Source organism: Mesocricetus auratus, unplaced genomic scaffold (genome assembly GCF_017639785.1).
Source record: "Mesocricetus auratus isolate SY011 unplaced genomic scaffold, BCM_Maur_2.0 Super-Scaffold_4256, whole genome shotgun sequence".
NCBI classification, from domain to species: Eukaryota; Metazoa; Chordata; class Mammalia; order Rodentia; family Cricetidae; genus Mesocricetus; species Mesocricetus auratus.
This window is the reverse complement of record NW_024429182.1, coordinates 62,215,457-62,232,410: the sequence shown is the minus strand read 5'-3', so window position 1 is coordinate 62,232,410 and position 16,954 is coordinate 62,215,457. Positions and strand designations below refer to the sequence as shown.

The window sequence follows — 16,954 nt, the reverse complement described above, 5'->3', positions numbered from 1 at the left end:
ACGTTTAATAAATGGCAGTGACTGCTGCTCCCCGTGAAGCACTCTCCCAGGTCCTGCTTCACTCCCTGGGGCCTCCCCTGACCGGGGACCCACAGCAGTCGATGTCTGGGTAACTGATGGCTGCTGCCCAGTGGCCAGCTCAGACCGGTGACCTCTCATGGTCGGGACACACCGTTCATCCAATCCAATCCCCAGCTTGTTTCCTGACCCAATCTTCCAGGTGTCATGGGGCTTATCGCTTCATTGAGAGTATGGAAGTGGACGGGGAGCCATCTCTGGCCTCATGTCCAACAACCAAATATCAGGAAGAGAGGCCACTCGGCCACCCCATCCCAGCACACTGATCTGATTTACAAACCTTCCCTAATGTGAAACAAATGCTGTGGGTGTGAATTCATACTTAACCGTAAAAGCTCAAGCATTACTCTGTCTCATATTAAATACCACATATAACTCTCAGCAGGCTTTATGTTCTGTTTTACTGTCAGCAATGGCTAAAGCTGGCCTAACATTTTGTTTGGCAATTAGGAAAATTTGTAGTTTAATTTATTAAACCAAAAAAAAACCCAACAACAACTATACCAAATGCTGAATTCATCCCATTTTTATGCCACGGGGCACAGGGTTGCCTTTCCAATAATTTAATCATTCTCCTTTTATGGCCTACATGATTTAAATATTCCAAACAGTATTATTTAGGAAATAAAACCCTAATAAGTGAAATTGAGCTATACCACTTCAATAAATGCTTAATATAAAGTTAAAATGGTTTAACTTTTTGTAAAGAAGCCAAGAACTTGCGGGGGGGGGCAAGTGGGACATGCAGCTTGCAAAAGCCGCAAGAACCCTGCAAACAACTCTCAAGGATGATGGGCAGCACACGGGCTCAGGAATGAACGAGCTGAACACCAAAGCTTCAAGACTGCAAAGACAGGGAGACACTTTTAAAGGGGGAGGAGAAGGGGAGAATGAAGAGAACCACCAAAGAGTTAGCAGTGGGTTCTGAAAGGACAGGAGGAAAACTTCAGGGCATGCCACTCCTGGAGGTGACTGGTCTGAAAAGCCTGCTGCCATATTTAGTACGACCCTACCTGTGGCATCCCTGAAGGGCAGGGATCCAGGGACAAATGGGCAAGTGCCATGGGTTTGGGAAGAGAGAGAGACAGACACTGGGGCCAAAAGCCAGGACAAGGGTACTCTTTGGCAAGATACATGATGAGAGATACATGCTATCAGACAGTTGTCAAACTCCACAGGATATAAAACACCCAGTGAGCCCTCCAGCCATCTGTGGACGTTAGTTACTACGTATCAGCATTAGTTGGGTTGTAACCAGTGTTGCATACACAGGAGGAAATCTTCACCCCGGGAGCTTAGGGCCAGGGAGGAATGGTAAAGGAACTTATCCTTTCAGTTCAGTTCTCTGTCCACCTAAAATGGGTCTGGAAAGCAGTCTGGGCGCGCAGTCAGGCAGCTCCAAAGTCCCTGCCTTGTGTTCTCTGCTTCCCTGGGCCCACCTGCAATGCCCAGACTCCCCTTCTGCCTGCGGGCAGCATTCTACAGAGCTGGGCATAGGATTCTGGGTGGTGAGGACCTGTCGGAACAGTACTTAGACCCCACCTATTAAACCTATGGCACTGGGAGTCTCAAAAGATGCTCAAGGAAGAAGTAAGTCCTCAAGCCAGGGCAGAGACCATCTCTCACCAGAACCAGAAAGATCAAGTTGACTTGGCTGGAAGGGGCACCCTCTCCAATGGGCTATAGTTGTCTTGTTCCTAATGACAGGGCCTATCCATTGTCAAAGTTGGATGACCTACTGGCCCATGCCACCTGTACTCCTGAGGAAGGTGGGGCACATTTCTGGGCCTGTAATCAAATCTTGGGCTGGTGCTGTACATGTGACACCCTCAGATGGTCCTGACCAGGCACAGACATGACCTGCCTTCTATACAGTCTAGAACATCCCCTCTGTACAACTGTCTACAACTTGGACTCTTGGTGAAAACCCCAGAAAAGGAGGTATTGTGCCCTTATAGGAGCCTATACCATAGGGCCAGCCTCCAAAGTCAAGCATGGTTTCCCTCCTTTGTAAATTCGCCATCAGAAGGGCAAATGTTTTGAGGTCCTTGAACACTGCCTAAGTTGTGTTTGGTTGTGTTACTTTAACATGGCACCTTGCCCTCAATGCTTTCTTCTAAGAGAAAAAGCTGGGAATTACAAGCAGGGGGTAGAGGGCCAGGGGTAGAGGTGGGGCAGACTAGAGCCGCCTGTCAGGGCAAAAGAGGACTCCTCCCAGATGTGCAGCAGCTCCTGAGTCTTCCAGCAGAGACATGCTGGAGCCGACTTCTTCCGCTAGTGGGGCCTGGGCTCTGTGTCCTGCAACAACACCACCGGAGCCCCTTCCTTTCTGCACATGGTAAACTCATTTCCTAGTGAATTACCGGGAAGGCACTCAGTATGGCCCTGCTGCTTTCAGGGGATGCTCACCATCCATAGACACAGGGCTCCTCCTAGATATTTTCTAACTGAGTAACCTTCAGTGAAGGAATTGCAGATAGACAGGTTTGAGGGTGTTTTTTTTTCTTCATTATTTTAAGGGTGTGAGAAATAAGGGATGCTAAAGCAACTAAAATCAGAGTTTTCCTATGTCCCTACACATATTGCTCTTCATCCAATTGCTTGGCAAATTTAAAACATTTACAATCTTGGCAGATGTGACGGACTGTTTTCTGAATCAAGCGTTTTAGAAAGTGTTCTTGAGCTTTGAGAATGCAATGAACATTAGTTACTCCCAAGTCCGAGAAGCTTATAAAGTACAACAAGAAAACCCTTAACCCATAAAATCCCTCCACTTATTTTTCTAAATGATAGCCATATTTTTATTTTAAAGCATTCATAATGCCAGCATAATGTCTCATTATGTAGAGTTTTAACCACAAACATTTTGGAAGATTTGCTACTAAGATAAACAAACAGGAGGAGCGTGTGTTCTGGCGAGCAGTCTGGAGCGGACGGGTGAATGGTTTTCATTTTCTCTGAGTGCAAGCTAAGGCAGCTCTGCCAAGTACAGGTTAAGCTCCTCCAGTTCTCACTTCCTGTACCCCCACTTGTCAATCACTTCCTGTCTGCCACGACAATCTCCATCATTAGAGCCTGGAATTTTTATCTCCTCCAACATGCCTCCCGTTGCTACTGTGAGTTTGAATTCTGATAAATTATTCACCATCTTTGAAAAGTAACCGAAAATTATAGATAGCATCAACTTGAGCCACCTATATCTGGGGAAGATCGCCCTCCTCCCTGGGTGTGCCCCACATGCTTCCAGGAGGCCAGCTTCTCCTGCGTTCTCCAGCGTCACGAGAAGGCCTCTGGCCAGCCCCAATTATCTTCTGGTGCACAGAGCGTAATTATTTGCTTCCTGTAAGCATGCGTAACAGAACTCTGAGTTTGGACGGCTTTCCATACGGTAATCCAATTCGTCCATGCCATCCTAACACGATTACAGGCACTGGCTATATCTTTGCTCTTCACCTGATAAGGCTGCTGCAGAGGCGCGGGATGGTCTGCGTCAACATCCCTCCTGGAGTATCGCTTCTGACAGCCCTCCTTCTGGCCCCTCCCTCAGACCCTGCATTTTCATAGCAAAGGCTGCCTGCCACTGCCTGCCCCTAACAGGCAGCCCCACACAGCTTCAGCCCTGAAAGAGCTGATGAGAATCTTAGCTGGTTAGGAGTGCTGCGGAAGTCATTGTGGGTCTGTGGCTTCTTTTCCAACCCAGCTCCACTGGCCTGGCCTGGCCTGGTCACCCTGTAAGGCCTTATCCAGCCAGACCAGGCAGCCATAAATCTCTGCAGGGCTCCTCAGCCTAGAGAAGAGATGTAAACCCTAGGCCTGATGCTGGCCCTGACATCCTACTCACTGTGACACCCACCATCGGATCGGCGTGTACACAGATGTGCCATGCCTGAAGCACAGTCGTGGCAAGGTGGTGGGCACAGAAGAAAGCACATAAAGTGGGCACTGTTCTGGTGCCGCCCTATCTAAATGAAAGAGTGACGCTGGTGACACTGTGATTCTGATAAGCTACTCTTCCTTTTCTGTTGATTTTCAGGAGTGTATTTTTTTTTAATTAAGGGATGAATGAATGTGGTGAACTTTTTGCCTCTCTCCATTGGCATACCAGGGAATAAAACAGCCATTCACACCTGAGCCTGGCTGAGCCAAATGGGGCTCGTGCCAACTAGAATCAGAGTCTTTGTAGCCACTCCATTCACTCAAAGTGCATTTTAATATTGCCAAATATCTAGCCAATATTTTCCCTCGTCTGAAGTCCCATGTATTAAAATAGACCCAGAACCAAAGAGTGTCTCAGCTTTCCAGCCAAGGCCAAGAGGAGGACTCCAGGGTTTCAATGCCTGTTTGATGATAATTATATTCACTTTCAAGAAAACTGAGAAGGAAAAATTAACAGCAAACTATGCTGTTCTTGCTGCATTATGCATACAGAATGACAACCCATCATTTCAGAAGTTATCAAACAGGTCTCCATTTTGCAGGTTATCCAAATGCTACTGAATAGAAAACCTTGGGTTCCCTAAATGATGTGTAATTAAAATTATTTTTAAAATCCTCCTTGACAGGCCGAGGCTTAGCCAAAATGTAAATGACATTAAAGAAGACAATGAATTTAATTTTATTTAATGTCCCTTTTTGCAGATCCTCATTTACATAGCATTTTTAACAAAAGCGTTGACCTTATAAACGCTGGCATTTGTACAGCTTCGCCGAGTTGGATTTAATCACGCTCGTGCAAGGCCATGAGGGAGGGAGCTTTAAGTTCCCCGCTTGGAGATGGAGTAGGAATAAAAACATCGGGACTGGTCAAATGTTTATCCACCCTGCTTCTGAAAACAACCTGACAAGAAGATGTAAGGGGCTAGGGAATAACCCAGTGCTGTTTGTAAGGCTTGGTAATAATCATACATAATCGTTTGGAAATATAGCTAATAAAAAATATAATGAGTGTTCAGCAAAATCGGCATTAGGCCCAAATTACATGATATTAATACTTGAACAGGTGCAGAAAGGAGCTTTAAATGAGGTAAATGAATAAATTGTCCCAGAGCACAACTGTGTGTGCTGACAAAAAGTCAATCCCATGAATAATTCAGCAAGCAGGACTGCCAGCAAAGGTCGGCTCTCTTTGACCTTTGTGACAGGAAGTGAAAGGAAACACTGTTGACTAAAAAAAGGAGAGAGAGCAGAGAGAGAGGGAGAAGGGAAGGCAAAAAGAAAAAGAAAACCTCCAGTCCTTTTGGGCTACCGTTCTGCAATCACTTTAAAGGTGTAAACTTAAAACACACAAATGAATCAAAGCGTGGCTCTGGAGGGCTGAGAGAGAGAGAGCACAGAGCTGAAATCTCTGGTACTCACACCCTCTGACCAGAGACGGTGTGAAATCGCAGACAATGAGAGGTTAAGCAAATAATGTTTTTCTACAACCCAATGTCAATTATGTATAAAAATCTGAGGTCAGCTGAAAAGTATTTTCAGAGCCCACAGGGCTGAAATTCTGTAACAGCTGTTAAATATGACAAAACTTCATGCACCCCCCCAAAAGAAAAACTACAGCCATTCCAAACTCTGTATGAAAGAAAATAGGATAAACAGATGTCTGGCTCCCAGACAGGAAAGTAGGACAGACTTGGAATGATAAGTCTCCCAAACTCTATAGACTAATGCCAGATTTATTGGGGAGGGGGCACTGCCTGCTGCAGAGATGCCAGCGAGCAGGACGCCAGAGACAGTGCCATCTGGAACCGCCCTGCAGAGCATGCTCTCAGTTGCACACGGCCCATGGTGCGCAGCCAGCCCGAGTGGGCAGCCACATTGCCCTGCTCCTGAGTCCTCCACAGGCTGCAACAGTTGGACCCTGTGTTTGTTTCAGTGCTCCCCAAGCTGAGCGAGGAAGGGCATGGTAAAGTGATGTGCCTTCCCCAGGCATTTGCAGAGCTCCTGGGGAAACAGACCCGGATGGCACAGGCGAATAATGTGAGCCCAAGTGTGGTTTTGGTTTAGCAGCTACGCCGACATCCTGTAATCACTTGCAGCCCTTGGAATGTACGGGTGAAACAGGAGAGATTTATCTGCTCATATTTGGGATATGTGGACAATGGGTGTTCCTAATGAAGACCATCTGCTTTTGTGTTTTCCCAGAAAACATTATTTCATAAGGAAAATAATACTCCCTTCCTCCTCAGCAATACCATAAAAATCCATGCATGTATATGTGAATGTGTATGCATTTGCATACATACACTTGCATGTGTGAGGTGCCTTGGCTGTGCATGGCCGTGTGAGTGTGAGTGTGAGTGTGTGTGTGTGTGTGTGTGGTATGAGGAGGTAGGCCTCCTTCCTTGCATCTGGCTCTTTGTAGGTCAATTCAGTGTACGCAGATATGTTCCTGTGTTGTCCCTTACAGGCCATACCTTTACAATGTTATATTCCTTCTCTACTTGGCAAGTTGCTATATTATTTTAAATACATGGAACTATAAAAAATTGTTTCTCCAACAGTGTTTTATGTGGGGAAAAAACAGTCCACATAAGGAAAAGCGTCACAATAAATACAAAGATTTCTAATAGGAGACATCCTCACTGCCCCCCCCACTCTGAAGTGTCTTCCATGCCATTTGTAAGTATCTAATACTTCTGAAAGATAACTAAACTAAATTGTGTAATTAATTGATTTACAGCATCAGGGCCTATAGAATGTGATTACCCTGTCAGAGCAGGGAGCTTACTTCCCTGTTCTCATAACACACAAAGCGGTCTCAACGTGTAGAAGAGCTTGGTGTGGGTTGGAGTAAATGTGGGTCCATTGATCTCAATTCAGGTTGGAATTATTGGTTTATATCCTCAGGACAAATATGCTTTATCTGGTCAGAACCTCCTAAATGTATCCGAAGGCCATAAGGAGCTGGCGAAGCACACTGTCTAGAGTTCTTAAGCCAACTAACCAAGTGAGAACAGGGCTGGTAGGGACCTGTAAACTCACTGACCTGACGGGACATTTTATTCTGCAATACTCAAGAGGAAACCCAGGCTAAAAACTCCACAGGAGCAACTAATTTTCAGAGGCAGTCCACACCCCACAGAAATGATCACCTCTATGAAACTGAGACACATCTCTGTTGCAAATGACCACACTGCCCCAAAGAGATCGCCTGCTGAAGATGAGCCTCTCTCTTTGATTAACACAAGCTGTCCTAGCAAACACTAAATTCATTTTTTCCTCTCCTAGAAATATGCCTTAAACTGGAGATAGTGCCAATACCACAATCAGTTCACAGGGATTTACAGCAAGCAGCAAAATGCTAATAGTATTTTGCCATTAAGAATGCTAAAAATGTACACTGTATTTGTCAGCACATAAAACTATCCTTACCTTAAAATCCCTAACATGGAAGGTGATTAAAAATCCTATAAAATTGTCATATCTTTGAATTTAGAAGCAGAGCAGATTTTTCATCAATAATTAAGACCTCCAAAGCATTTATGCCAAGCGTAAATGGAGCTTCAATCCTCCTTATTCAAATAAACATGGTAAACCCATTAACCAAATGTTTTTACATTTTTCCCTTCCTCTTGTGCTTCTAGAATATCAATGATCACATACTCCCCTTAGGTTATAAAGGTATGAGTGGTCTTTGCATATATTTTAATTAAAGAAATGTAAGAGAGACCCCCCTCAGAAGAGCATTAAAGAGTAAATTTTGTGTGTCGGAGGAAAGCGAAACCATCATGTGATTAAACACTCAGCCTTGGATGTTATTTGCTATCAGGGTTCAATAAGTGGCTGCACACTGAACAAATCCAAAGTGGTTTTGTAGGAAAAACCAGTGTCCAAAATGTGAGTCAAACCAACATGGCCTCTCCACCATCATGGCATATTTCTTGTAAGTCATGATTTAAAACCAAACCACATTTAAAATCTCCAAGTGAAGAGATGAAGCATTTTCACAGTCTCGCATTAAAGTCTAATATGGGCTGCTTTTCAAGCATCTCCCACTCAGACAAGGTTCCAATGGCTGTTTGGTACACGTTTAGCCCATCCAAAATAATAATAAAAATAAAATAAAATGAGTTCCGTCTCAAGACAACAACCCAAACCTGTATGACTTCCATAGCCACAACACTGAAACAACATAATTACATTGATTCCTGTAGCTCCAGTTCTGTAAAGTGTTGAACTTGTTCTCAACTGCCTGAGTGACGGCCACAACTGGTCAGCCCTATTTGATTACTAATAAGAGAGCTGTCCCTTCTGTCAGATACCGAACATTCTCCACTAAGCAAACAGCTATTCCAGCTAGTTAAACATTAGCAATGCTCCCCACCGGTGCCGCAGACTTCTTTAGGCTTAACTCGTGGGGTTTTCCGGGTTTAATTTTTCAGACCCTGGACAGCAAAGTTCATGATCAAAAGATAACTTTGTAATGAAAGCTGCTGAAACTCAACCCCTCTTCAAAACAGTCTAACCCTCTGCCTCACAAAACTGGTGTCATATATACACGTCTAACATTTATTCGATTTGGGTACCAATTTCAAAATCTGCAGTCAATCACACACTGGGCCCCTTGCTGCTCCCCATTGTTGGGAAGAAAGAAATCTCCTGTCCTCCTCAGAATAGCCTGGGTGAGTCAGGAGGGGAGGGTGGCAGTGTTTTTGTTGTTTCCACTAAGGCAATGCCAAGTGCACATTAGCACCATTAGGACTAATGATTGGTATCTTAAAAGGATGCCACGTTGCCCAAGGAACATGATAAATGGCAAGATGAGGAACAGCAAACTTAAAGAATGCATATAGCTAATCTAGTTATGGAAATTAATGTTGGAAATGTAACCAGCATGTGTAATTAGTTTCAATTATAACAACTTTGGTTTGTTAGTTACATATTTGCTACTTGACATAAAACGACAGCCACAATTGGAAAAAAATTAGGAGACATTTTGCAACTAATTGAGAGCAGATTAAATTCATTCTACCACTGGGCGATGATTGCAAGAGCACCACCACCCAAGCTTCAACTTCAATGACCATCCAAGATAAAAAAAAATAAAAATAAATAAATAATAATGCAAAAAAATGAAATACTTGTTAACAAATTAGCAGAAAGCATTTTATGACATATCTCTGGGTTTAAAGCCAGAGACTCTCTAGGCATAAAGTGCTCCTCACAGTGAGAGCAGTGGCAGATGAAACTGCTTCCCTTGACAACTCGCAAGCAATTACTGAATCCCCACAGAGCGAGCCACCGGGTTTCCACGTCAACCCACCTGTGCATGATAACACACGCGGACAAATGGTGCAGTGCACAAGATGAGCCCAGTACCAGCCTCAAAGCTAAGGAGCCACTGGAAACCAAGCAAGGCAGAGACTTTGGCTTGTTGCTACCATTTTGTTTTGAAAATAAAGAAGTCATCCTTACCTGTCAATGATTACAGGGTCTGAGGGCGTCTCGTTTCTATTGCCACAACTCTTCTTGTCACAGCACCGGCTGTGGGGCAATTGCAAACATGGCTTTTAGTATTCATCTCAGCTTCCTCTGTCCGACTTGTAACTTTTTTTTCAAAGTCTGACAATGAAGCGGTAGGAGTCAAGAAAATAGTTTTCCTACTTAGGCAGCTTGACAAATTTCAACCTAGTGAGTTCACATGCTCTTCAGCTAAACTTCTGTTGTAACTTTCTGCCAGAAGGAGCAGAGTTAAACACATCTATTAATACTAGCAGGCTAGCCAGAGCTCCTATACAAATTATGATGCTAAAATGCAGAAAACATGCTGTTGGTGTTTGTCTTTGCAATGAACTGAGGAGAAAAGGCTGGAGGCTGGGGAATAACTTTTCACAGCTTCAGCTTTTGTTTACCTCCAATTGTCAAGCTGTTATTTCTGGAAAAGATGCAAGATGCCACCTCTAACCAATATTTCTTTGGGGCATTTATTAATTATAAGCACAAAAGCATGCATCAATCTATCGCAAACGTCTATTGTCGCTTCTTTAAGCCTACCTTAACTCTGTTATTGAAACTTTAATTAAAGCAGAAACGAAACAAAAATGTTATGCTTCTCGCATTTTAAAAAAGCATACTTGTATAATGGTTACATGTCTAAATTAGCTAAATTAACACCATATGGTAGGCAAAGTATATAAAGCCTTTTAAAGCTGACAGCTAAAGTGATTAAAGAAAGTCTACAGTCTTCCACTTAGAGCTTAAATCACATCTGTGCGCTTTCTATGTTAATTGCTGTACATGCAGAAGTGGATAATAAAGAAATTCCACTTTATTGGTTGTAATTTATATTTATTACCTGATATGAGAAAAAGTCAGCTTTTGTATATTGGTGCTGTAACAATACCTCTGCTCAGAAGTGGCATTCAGGCAACAGGCACCATAGCCTAGGAGAGTATGCCCCTCAGAGTCCGGGGCCTGTTACTGTAGGCTGCAAGCCCGCACAGCCTTTCCTTATTATTCCTTGCAACTATATTTCACATGCCACACATACAAAGTCAATGATGCGTTTTTATTCGCCATGTAGGGGCGAAACTCTTGTGGTAGTTAGAAAAAAAACAGGTGGGAAATTGCTCTTCTGACAGAGATCTCAAGTAACGGCACGCTATCTAACAACAATATGAACGATGCATCGCTGCTCTAGGGAAGAGGTTAACTGACAGAATCACAATCCAATTCTCACATACACGAGCTCTGTAATAAGTACAAAAGGCTTTCCTTTTTATCAATAACAGACGTCTCAGGATGCGAGCTTCGGAGAAGGAAGTAGTCAAATGAGTCCTAGTGAACTCTGACTCCTGCGCGCAAGGACAGACGCACCCCCTGGTCCGTTTTCTTTCTCTCTCTCTTTCTTTTTTTTTTTTTTTATACTATATTGCCACGACACGGCCAATATATTAGTTCGCTCGGCTGAGCAGCGGGTCTCACTGACCATCATCACTGATGGAGAAAGGAGGTCGGAAGCTGCTTTGGCCCTGCCTGGGGCCTCCGGCCTACTAGGTTTCAATGGATGCCCTCTCTCTCGCAGTTGGGTGGGGTGACCGGCGCCTGCAAGTGTCCCTGCATAAACTTGGCTGGCGCCGGGGCCGCCCGCCTCCTGGGGCTCACCTGCACATGATCTCGTGGGTCAGCAGCACGCGGCACATCTCCGGGTTCTTGTCCTGGCCTTCATAAACGATGGCCTGCGTGGGGGACAAGCAGAGGCAGGGGTCACGCAGAGCCCGCGGCTTGGGCACCAAACCACCACGAGCGCTGCAGGCCTTGCGGGTGGCAGGTGCACAGCCCCTGAGGAGAGGCGACCGGTACAACAGACCACCCTCCCACCCTGCCACCCTAGGCACGGAGCCAGGCCTCAGAGGCCTCGCACTGCCCGCTTGCCGAGCTCTTCCCACGAGCGCACGCCGAGCCTGGGTTCCAGAGGACTGCGGGGAGGGCAAGGCTGGATCTGCCAAGCCCAGGGTGCAGCCTATGAGGGCGCACGGACTCCCACCCGGCTCCTTGTGCCTGGGCCATCGCAGCCAGGCGGGATCCTCCGGTCATTGTCTATACTAAGGCCCAATCGCTCTGTCGGAAGAAGCCGATCATAGTACGATAAGACTACAGAAGCCAAGAGGTCTCAAGGCACGGGAGCAACTCTCCTCGCCCTATGAGACGCTGCCCTGGCCGGGTCGCAGCCCTCAGCCCTGCGCCCTGCTCTCCCCCACCCCACCCGGAGCTCTAGCGGAGGCCCGCGGCTTGGGCTGCGTGGTTCGGCGTCCCGGATCAGCGGGAAGCCGTGCACAGCGGCCGCACGTGTTCGCACCACGCCAGGGAGCTGACGACCCGCAGGAGGGCCAGGGCCCGGGGCGCCCCTGCCTGCCGGCCACGTGCTCCTCGCCCGATGATATTTGGAAAGAAAGTGCTAATGGCCAATCTGGTGTTTATTTTCAAAGTGCTAACAATGATTTTTCTCGGGTAAAAAGGCAGTGTCTGCGCGCACGCTCGGGTGGGTTTTGAGCAGAGGCTCCGCCAGATGGTGCGAAGCCCTAGGTGCGCTCACGCCGGCGCCCAGCCCGGTTCCATCGCCGGGAGCCGCAGCTCGGCCGCCCTCGCCGCCGCCCGCCTCGCCCAAAGATGAGGAGAAAAGGCCACTGGGGGAGGGGCGGGAGGCGGGGGCCGCCAGCCTCAGGTTCCGGGCAGAAAATTCCTCCAAGGGGGGAGGGCTGCCCTCTCGGCAGTTCCCGCCCCCCCACCCCTGGAAATTACTTCCAATCTCCTCCGGCACTTTCCTGCACTTCCAGGCGGACAAAGCCCTTTCTGCTAGGCGTCCGGGACTGGCTTCCTGGGAAGAGGGAAGAGTCTAGCCTCGGTCCGCGGCCTGGAGCTCAGCCCGTTCGGAACCACAGAAGTGGTAGGAGTCACCACAGGCCAACGAGCAGCCTGGGGCTTCTGGGCTAGCGGCCTTGGCGACACCAGTACTTCTGAACGAATGGCTTGTCCTCCGATGATCCCCGTGTTTATATTTGATTTATTTTTTATTTTGTAGCACAAACAGAAATCCATAAACTGTCGGTTCAGCGCCATTGACTCTTTGATCAGTTACTGGGCTATTTCTTTACTTTTTCCTCCTATCCCCGTCAGTGAGGAGATTAAATGCCTGTATTTTCTGCACCGTGTACACTGCAAAAATGCTAGACGAAATGGACAATAAAAGTGTACTTTAACCGAAGCCCCCTGCTTCTCCCGTAGGTGAGGCACAGAAACTTAGCAGCGCCTGCAAAACCCTCCTAATTAGACTACAGCGATTCGCAAAACCTTCTGCCCGACATACAAAGGAAATAAAGGGCGCCTGACAAACAGCAGCCGAGTTCCAGAGCTTCTGTGAATCAGTGCAAGGCTGGCAAAGGGCACACCGCAGTCTGTGTGTTTACCTGCCAGCTCTCTGCTCCAGGAGAAAAACCACAAAGCTCTGCCGCTGCAGACATTAAAGCCTCATGCTCTGTCTGCCTAGGGAAGGACAAACTTTTTCAAAGAGAAATAAAATGTGCAGATTGTGCCCAGAGAATGGGAGGCATGTGTGCCAGACTGCAGGAAGCTTGGAGGAAGGCTTTTTCCCAGTTGGTTCACAATTCTGAAAGTTAGCATCAAAAATGTAAAGGCTACTTTCATTTCAAGTGTGAAGTGCAGCTTACAAATACATTCTAATTTCCAAAGGAATCAGTGCGGGGTGTGTTTAATTTGGGAATTCTATACATATCCACTCAACACTCTGTTCTAAGAAAGTGGAAACAACGTTTTTAAAACAATAACACATCACCCAGGACAACATTAGCAGCCAGAGACTGAACACCGTCAAAAAGCAATGAGGCGCTTTTCTGCAGTTAATCACATTACTGATAGCCAATAGTTATCATCAGAAAAGTTGACCAAGACAGGTTAAATAATTTAATAAGGAACTGCTTGTAATTATGTTATTTACAAGGTATGACAGAGGGTGGGAGAGAGAGCAGAGCAGTGGATGGGTTTCAGTGACCCCTGGAGCTCAGACTCTGAATTATGGAGATGGGGGGCTGAGAGGTGAAGATGGACTAGAGGAGAACAAGGTGACTTTTCACCCCAGCACATTTAACTTTTAAATCCAAACACACGGCTCGTGTTACTAGACCATGACACTAGAAAGGAGGAGGGAAAATAACTAATCGAGCTTAACTCGATGAGCTTTGGGACAGAGTTGGTTGCCTTTGCAGGGGGGAGGGATCAATGAAATTACTCCAAGCAGAAAAAGAAATGTTTAAAAATAAACAAGGGGGTCTTGAAATTTTTCTGTCAAATATTAATTACCATAATTAATTAAGACAGAGTTTGATTCCAATCGCAAGTCATTTAATAAAGCATATATGTCCTGCTTTAATGACAGCATAAACTATTGTACCAACCGCTCCATTTATTCCAATAAATATGGAATTCTCATTAGCATGTCAAGGAAGCGAAATGAAAAACAAATACAGGAGATCCATTTGTCAGTCTGCTCTCTCCGCCCTAGGACAACCCCACCTCAGCAGAAAGGACAAAACAATGAGTTCAGAGGCGTAAACTTTCTCACCTGCTTGGTCATTGAATCTATGAGGCGGACATAGAGATCTTGCTCTGTTCTGACGCCTGTGGCAGGAGAAAAAAACAAAACAGAGAAATTCTCAGCAAGATTTTTAGCTTGAACCTCAAGAGGGACAACTGGTCCTCGGCAAGCCAGTGCCTGGGACTAATGCCTCCACGGGGCAGCAAAGCTTTAAGGCAATCCCTACAAAATTGGGAGGGAGACAGAAAACCCCAGTAGCCTCTGACATTTTTCTTTTCTTAATTAAGAGTCTCGGGATTCGTAGGGTTTGCATTTGGAGACGTTAAGAAGTCTGCCTGGCGGAGAGCAGGCCTGCGTGCAGCTCTGGGCCCATATGGTCATTTATTTTTCGAAAAGAGAATGCACCTATGGAAACAGAGTCCAAACTCCTTCCAGCGCCTCTAGAGGGTTCTTCTCTTTCTAAACCGTGCACAGGAAGTAAGTTATGCTCGGTTTATGGAGCTACCCCCATCTCAATAATTAACATTAATTTGCAAAATTGAAAAAAGTCACTTAAAAGTGATGTTCTGCAGGAGCCCTTATCGATCCCCCTTTTACTTTCTACTTCAAGCCCCACCGGTTAATCATGTGAAGTGCCATCGACTTATCGATCGTTTATGTTTTGTTTTCCTTCTATGCCATGAGAAGATTTCGTGTTTACACCCATGTCATTTTAATCTCAAAATCTTTATGTCCTGTAACCATCGCGGAAAGGGAGAGCCAGCGCACAGGGCCAGAGGGCAGGCAGCTGGCAGCGCTACTCACCATTGCTGTACAGTAGCTGCAGCTTGTAGTGAATGCCGTTGTTGGTTTTCTCGTTGTTCGGCTCCTGAAAGCAACGATAAATAATTGCATTTAGCGTGGCCGCGTCAGGCGCGGTCACCGCGCTCCGGTCCCCCTCCAGGATCGAGGCCCCTCGGCCTCACACACTGCAGGCAGGATTCCTGGCTTGCAGCTACGCGGTGATGTCACTTTTCCTGCCGCAAGCCCAGCGTTCCCCTCGCCCCCAGTGAGTCCGAGGGCACCGAGAAGTTGCCCGGCCCTTGGTGGGGTCAGTGAGACCGCACGTGGCGGCGGAGTCGCCGGGCAGAGCGCTCCCGCCGCCGAGGGGTGCACTCGGACCCCGTGAGTGGGCACCGACTGCCCCCTACTCCTGGAGAGGGAGGGTGCGATCGCCAGTGTACACTTACTTTCTCTTTCTCCACAAAGTCCACAAAAGCGGTCCTTTCGATCTCCACCGGCTGCCCCTGCCTGTCGTAGAGCGCCAGAACGAAGTGGAAGAAATTGGATTTCCGGAGGTTGGAAGGCGGCTGCTTCTCGAAGTGCGCCCGCGCCAGCCCCACGCCGCTGCAGGAGGAAAGGGACAGCGGCCCGGTGAGCAGCGCGGCGCTGGCCGGAGGAGGGGGCCGGGCCGGGCCGGGACCAGGGCGCGCGGGGGCGGCCGGTACGTACCTCTGGGCGGCCGTGTTGGCGTCCACCACGCCTGCCGTGTGCATCCACGAGCGCACCGGGTTCATGCCGCTGCCCAGCGGCTCCTCCTTCATGGTCGTCCCCCCGCGCGGAATATTCTCCTGAATCCCAAACATGAACACTGCTGGCGGCGGCCGCGGCTCCCGGCCGAAAGCGCGTCCGCGGTCGGCGGCGCTCGGGGCTCGGCGGCAGGAGGCTGCCCTGGCCGCCCTGGCCCTGCTCGGCGCCTGCGGTGCGGCCCGCCGCCGGCTTCAGCCCGTCCCGGGCAGGCGCGGCATACACCGGCGGCCGGGCGCTGCGGACGGCCGGGGACGCGGGCGGGCTGCACCGGCGGCGGCGCGGCGCTTCGGAGGAGCAGGGCGCGGTGAACGCGGTGGCCGCGGCGGCGCTTGTTGTTGTTGTTGTTTGCAGACGCGCTCAACGTGGTGTCATCCTAGCCAGGCGGCGTCCGCGGCTGCAGGACACTGCGGGATCGCCCGCTTCTGGCGCGGCCCGCCTGCTCCAAAGACAAATAAACGGGGCAGTGAGTGCCGCGGCGCAGTCCCGGGCGCAGGCGGGGCGCGGCGGGGCCTGGAGCGGCGCGCGCAGCGGACGAAGGCGCACAAAACTCAGCCCTCTCTCCCCGAGGAATGGACCCTTTCCCGGGAGCCAAAACTCGAAGCCCCCGGGAGCGGCGCTGTCAGAGGGTGACGTCGGGGGGCGGTGCCTGTGCCATATATGGGAGCGGCCGCCCCTCGCCGCGCCCCTCGCCGCCGCCGCGCTCGCCGACTGACTGCCTGACGGCGCCGCGAGCCGGCCCGAGCCCCGCGAGCCCCGCGAGCCCCGCCGCCGCCGAGCGCCACCGAGCGCCGCCACCGCCCCCGGCCACGCGCCACGACTCCTCGAGCCCAGCCGCTGCCGAGGAAGTTACCTCCCGCCCAAATAAATCTCGCAAAGAAACTAGCGCAGTCAGTGCATAAGTGCTGCTTGGCCCGTTATACCTCCCCACAAGACCTGCCACACAGTCAAAACACCATGGGCCGAAGGAGGAGCGCCCCAAGTCGCCCACATGCATACAATAAATGCCAGGGCAGCACTGGCCCTGGGGCGTCCCAAAGGGAACAGCAGGAAGAGGCTGGAAGGGCGCGCGCGAGGGGATTCCCGGGGAGGCGGGGGACAACAACAGACTGGGGGAAGAGGGTGCCTAGTCTCCCCTCCTGTGGCTGCACACACCCCACCGCCACCAGGGCAAGAGGCGCAGCTCAGTCTGATTTCTAGGCAGACCTAAGGCTGCTGCAGGACCGGTGTGCCCACATCTGAGCCCCGCTGGGTGCCCCATGC

At 48.7% G+C, this 16,954-nt stretch overlaps 1 protein-coding gene across 14 annotated transcripts in view; it reads right to left on the bottom strand.

Annotated features, from left to right (window-relative positions):
- Ebf3 (EBF transcription factor 3) overlaps positions 1-15,861 on the bottom strand; it is a 118,126-nt gene extending 102,265 nt beyond the window's left edge. For 4 of the 14 annotated variants that reach the window (XM_040752416.1, XM_040752425.1, XM_040752478.1 and 1 more), the window contains exons 1-6: positions 15,617-15,860; positions 15,355-15,511; positions 14,930-14,993; positions 14,153-14,208; positions 11,179-11,252; positions 9,490-9,558 (exon numbers count right to left, since the gene is read on the bottom strand). In XM_040752416.1, coding sequence (XP_040608350.1) covers positions 9,490-9,558; positions 11,179-11,252; positions 14,153-14,208; positions 14,930-14,993; positions 15,355-15,511; positions 15,617-15,750 — 554 coding nt within the window. In that variant the 5' untranslated portion in view covers positions 15,751-15,860. Of the gene's footprint in view, positions 1-9,489; positions 9,559-11,178; positions 11,253-14,152; positions 14,209-14,929; positions 14,994-15,354; positions 15,512-15,616 lie in introns of all 14 variants that reach the window. The other 10 variants (XM_040752443.1, XM_040752451.1, XM_021228173.2 and 7 more) reach the window with 4 other exon arrangements.
- Positions 15,862-16,954: the final 1,093 nt, after the last annotated feature.